This window comes from Hipposideros armiger, unplaced genomic scaffold, assembly GCF_001890085.2.
Source record: "Hipposideros armiger isolate ML-2016 unplaced genomic scaffold, ASM189008v1 scaffold_870, whole genome shotgun sequence".
Lineage (NCBI taxonomy): Eukaryota > Metazoa > Chordata > Mammalia > Chiroptera > Hipposideridae > Hipposideros > Hipposideros armiger.
Genome location: NW_017732220.1, coordinates 243,622 through 248,342, shown reverse-complemented (window position 1 = coordinate 248,342; position 4,721 = coordinate 243,622). Strand labels below are relative to the sequence as shown.

General features: G+C 43.0%; 1 protein-coding gene across 1 annotated transcript; it reads left to right on the top strand.

Annotated features, from left to right (window-relative positions):
• The first annotated feature begins 105 nt into the window (after positions 1-105).
• TIGD2 (tigger transposable element derived 2) lies at positions 106-3,480 on the top strand. Its single transcript, XM_019629832.1, has 2 exons — positions 106-449; positions 625-3,480. The coding sequence occupies exon 2, from the start codon at positions 1,543-1,545 to the stop codon at positions 3,118-3,120; it is 1,578 nt and encodes a 525-aa protein (XP_019485377.1). The 5' UTR covers positions 106-449; positions 625-1,542; the 3' UTR covers positions 3,121-3,480.
• The last annotated feature ends 1,241 nt before the right edge of the window (positions 3,481-4,721 follow it).

Here is a 4,721-nt window from a genome sequence, read left to right as displayed (position 1 = left end):
CCCCTCCCGCCCGCTCGCCGGAGACTCCGCCCCCGGGCCGCGCGCGCTCGCCGGCGCAGACCCCGCCCCCTCGCCGACATAACGTTCTTGCGGGGGCGCGCGCGTGCACCCTAATCCCCCGCCTTCCGGCTCCGCCGGCGACGTTCGGTCCTCGCCGCTGCCGCGACACCAGTGTCAGCCTCCCTCCAGAGACTCCATTTGCTCTCAGGGCGATCTGGCCCTTTCGCAGGCAGGCGGAGAGCATGCCCCCGGCTCGCGGACTGGCGTCCCCTGGGCCAAGCAGTCGCTTGCTTGATGGCAGGCTGCGGCGGTGACACCCTTGTCGCCAGCGGCCCCGGAGGAATCCGGGCTCCCTCCGCGTGAGCAAAGACGTCCCGCGCTCCGGAGCTCGCCCTGCATGGAGAGGCCCTCGCTTACACGGCTTCTCTCTGACCTCTTAATTTCAGGAGGTAGGCAATGCAGGTCCCGCTGTCACTCCAGATAATGCCTAAAAACATTATTTGTCGTGTTTAGCCGTCACATGTATAGGAGGCGTTAATTTCCTCAACATAGTTTCAGGAAAGATGTGGGTGATACCACAGACCCTGATATTGAAAAAAAAATGTTTTTGGTATTTTTCTTTAGGTTTCGGAAGCTCCGAGTGCCTATACAGCCCCCCACAGGAACTACAGTACTTCTGTTGGCCCATCGAGGATCATCCTTTACCAAGATTATTGTGTCATCATTACTGAACCTTCCCCTTACTCTCTACCATGAGTCCTGATTTCTACCATTGGAATTTTTGGGTGCTTTATTGAATCACGTGACACCACCGCTTTTCTACTCCTGTTCCTTTCCAGTTGCTAAATACATTAGGTATAAGTTTGTGTCATTCAGGTACAAAGTTTTCTGCCTGTCCACTTGCACCTTATTTGCACCACCCACTTCTCTGTCCAGCCTGCCTCACTTTGCTTGCTTATGATTTCCGTAGCTGCTCACTTTGTGTAACCTTATAGCAGTCCTTGCCTGGAAGAGGCAGCCTCCCATACAATACACTGCCTGAAAAAGAATAGTCAGGGGATGCGTTTTCCCATTATATTTCCTGACATGTCAAGTCTGCAAGTCTTCTCTTAAACTGTTTATTCCCCAATCACATTTTCCAAAAGACCTGAATCTTAGTTCCTTTAGCAAAGAACACCTGTAATGATGGCAAGAAGAATGAAAAATGCAATAAGACTGTTTTAGAGACATTGCTGGTACAGTATTGGTTGTAGTCTCCATGGAGATTGTAGTTTATGAACAGACCTTAAACTTAAACTAAATGAGGAGGAAAAAATAAGATAGGATTAATTGGAGCAAGTCCTTGTTGAAGGAGCTTTGTAAGTTTTAAAACTGCAAAGTGAAGAGTCGCATAGGCCTTGCTTGGCAATTGGCCAGCACATTATCCATTTAGGTCCTATGGGGACAGGAGAGGGAATTTAGAACCCCATTTCTGGTCTCATTGTGTTCAAATCTAAGTTGTTAAATATCTTGTTCCAGTCATCACCTGAAACAGACTTTAAAATGTTGGGGAAGCGTAAACGTGTGGTGTTGACAATTAAGGACAAGCTTGACATTATTAAGAAACTTGAGGAAGGCATCTCTTTCAAGAAACTTTCTGTGGTATATGGGATTGGTGAGTCCACAGTTCGTGATATTAAAAAGAACAAAGAAAGGATAATAAACTATGCAAACAGTTCAGATCCTACAAGTGGGGTATCCAAACGTAAATCTATGAAGTCATCAACATATGAGGAACTTGATAGAGTTATGATAGAGTGGTTTAACCAACAGAAAACAGATGGGATTCCAGTGTCCGGAACGATTTGTGCAAAACAAGCTAAGTTCTTTTTTGATGCTTTGGGGATGGAAGGTGATTTTAATGCATCATCTGGCTGGCTAACTCGTTTTAAACAGCGCCATGGTATTCCAAAGGCTGCTGGTAAAGGAACAAAATTAAAAGGAGATGAAACTGCTGCCAGTGAATTTTGTGGTAACTTTCAGGAATTTGTTGAGAGAGAGAATCTACAACCAGAGCAAATTTATGGTGCTGATCAAACTGGATTGTTCTGGAAATGTCTACCATCAAGGACATTAGCTCTTGAAACTGAGCAAAGTACTTCTGCTTATAGGTCAAGCAGAGAGAGAATCATTATTATGTGTTGTGCAAATGCCACAGGTTTACACAAACTTAATCTTTGTGTTGTGGGAAAAGCAAAAAAACCCCGGGCATTCAAAGGAGCTGACCTTTCAAACCTTCCTGTCACTTATTTCAGTCAAAAAAGTGCATGGATAGAACATTCTGTCTTCAGACAGTGGTTTGAAAAATACTTTGTGCCACAGGTACAGAAGCATTTGAAGTCCAAGGGGCTTCTAGAAAAAGCAGTGCTTCTTTTGGATTTCCCCCCAGCACATCCAGATGAGGAGTTGTTGAGTTCAGATGATGGCAGAATAGTTGTGAAATACCTGCCACCAAATGTCACAAGTCTAATTCAACCTATGAGCCAGGGAGTTCTAGCCACAGTAAAAAGATACTACCGAGCAGGACTTCTCCAGAAATATATGGATGAAGGAATTGACCCAAAAATGTTCTGGAAGAACTTGACAGTGTTGGATGCAATTTATGAAGTATCAAGAGCTTGGAACATGGTAAAATCAAGTACCATAACCAAAGCATGGAAAAAACTCTTCCCTGGCAATGAAGAGAATTCAGGTATGCACATTGATGAAGGAGCCATTTTGGCAGCTAACTTAGCAACGGTTTTACAGAATACAGAAGACTGTGAACATGTTGACATTGAGAATATTGATCAGTGGTTTGACTCCCAGAGTAATGACTCAAGCTGTCAGGTGCTAAGTGACAGTGAAGGTGCTGAGGACCAGTCTAGGCCTGCTGAGCAACGGCCTTCCAGTAAGACCAGAAAAACAGAACTGAATCCAGAGAAGCACATCAGCCATAAAGCTGCACTTGAATGGACAGAAAACTTGCTGGATTATCTAGAACAACAAGATGACATGCTTCTGTCTGATAAACTGGTATTACGGAGGCTTCGAACGATCATAAGGAGAAAACAGAAGAACCAAAATAACAAAAATCACTAATAGTGCTCTTCAGGGTTTCCGTGTATTTGCATCTTTGTGACTCTGTCTTCAGTGGAACTTAATTATCTTGCTTGAAGTGCTAGGAATTTCAAGGCCAAATACATTTTATAAATGATTTTAGGATTAGATGCCATTTTGAATTACTTAAATTACTGCTCTTTAATGTTGTTTCTAGTACATAAGCATTGACATGTAACTTGCCTGTCTTCTGTTTCTGATCTGTATTATGCTAATTAGATCATAAGGGACCTGTGGCCGGGGATCTTGCATCTGTTTTATGCCTCAGTTTCATTGTGTCTAATAGACGACCATACACACTATAGGCAATCAATAAATTGTACTTAAATTGAATTTTTATGACTTTCTCTCAACTTTAGTTTCCAAATTGAATTATGTTGGGGGTAAGTTTCCATTTCCATGATTTTACAACTTACTGAACATTTTAGAACTCAGCAAACATTATGCTTGAAGTATTTCACTGTGAAATCAGAGAACTGAAGGAAAAACAGTCTAAAGCCTTAAATATGGCAATCTATAGCAACAGTATTTGGTCACTCAGCAATTCAGATTGGCAATCTCAGTAGAATGAAGGAAGAAGAAATAGGCTAAAATGTCCCCAGATCTTACATTTTACTTTTATTCCATCTGACAGTAGGGAGAGTTCCTTCATAGCTGTGGAAAGAATGCTAATTCTGTTCCAGAAAAATAGATTTCAGTTCCCAAACCATTATGATTAGAAGAGGTAAGGGTTAAATTTTATCTGTCATTTTGATCCTTTATTAGTATAGATATGTCAATAGTTTTTTCTCTATAATAAGCTATTTGAGATTTATGTAACACTTTAAAGCTTACAAAGTATGCTGTTTTCTTTCACGTAGCATATTTTTCTGTGAGAAATACTCAGAATATAAGCATACATATACATACACACGAACAATGGACTGACATTAAATAGAACATGAGAAAGGCACTATAGAACAGCATGGGCTGTTCTGTGACAGTGGGCAAGTTACTTAATCCCTCAGTAAAATAGGAATAATACCTGGAGAATGAGTCACAGCCATCTCTTAATAGCGACTGAGCTGACCAGCCTAGGGCATTGCCTTGCCACTGGGAATGCTGGGGTGTGTGCATACAGGAGAGGGCAGAGCTGAGACCCCCAGGTCCCTAGGACTGCAGTGTGTGCTGTCAATTATCACAGGGACCCATTAGTACAAAAACCAAACACAGGTGGGACCTGCTTTAGCTGCAGTTTGGGATAACAGGGCTCAAAGAGAAATGGGTTCTTTAAAGCAGCTGAAGACATTCTTGTGAGGTGATGAGCTAATATCCCAGAAGCAGAAATGCAACCTGCCTGTGCAAATGCAGTGGGGAGATGGGAGGAGCAGACTTGGACCCAGTCACCGAGGACCACCAGCACCAACAGCACCACCATCACTGTCTTCCATCTAACTGATGCATCCTTGGATTGCTGTGCCTGATTTGCACAGCAATGTCCTGGTTTCCTCTGGTTGTCCCAGGGTAGGTGTTATAGTACCCTTTTACTCTCAAGTGTTTCAGTTTAGAAGAGAAATTAGTTTCCCTACCAGTGACCCAGAGAA

Bases quoted from the DNA above. Each gene is read 5' to 3' on its own strand.
- TIGD2 (XM_019629832.1), top strand. From the start codon at position 1,543: ATGTTGGGGAAGCGTAAACGTGTGGTGTTGACAATTAAGGACAAGCTT.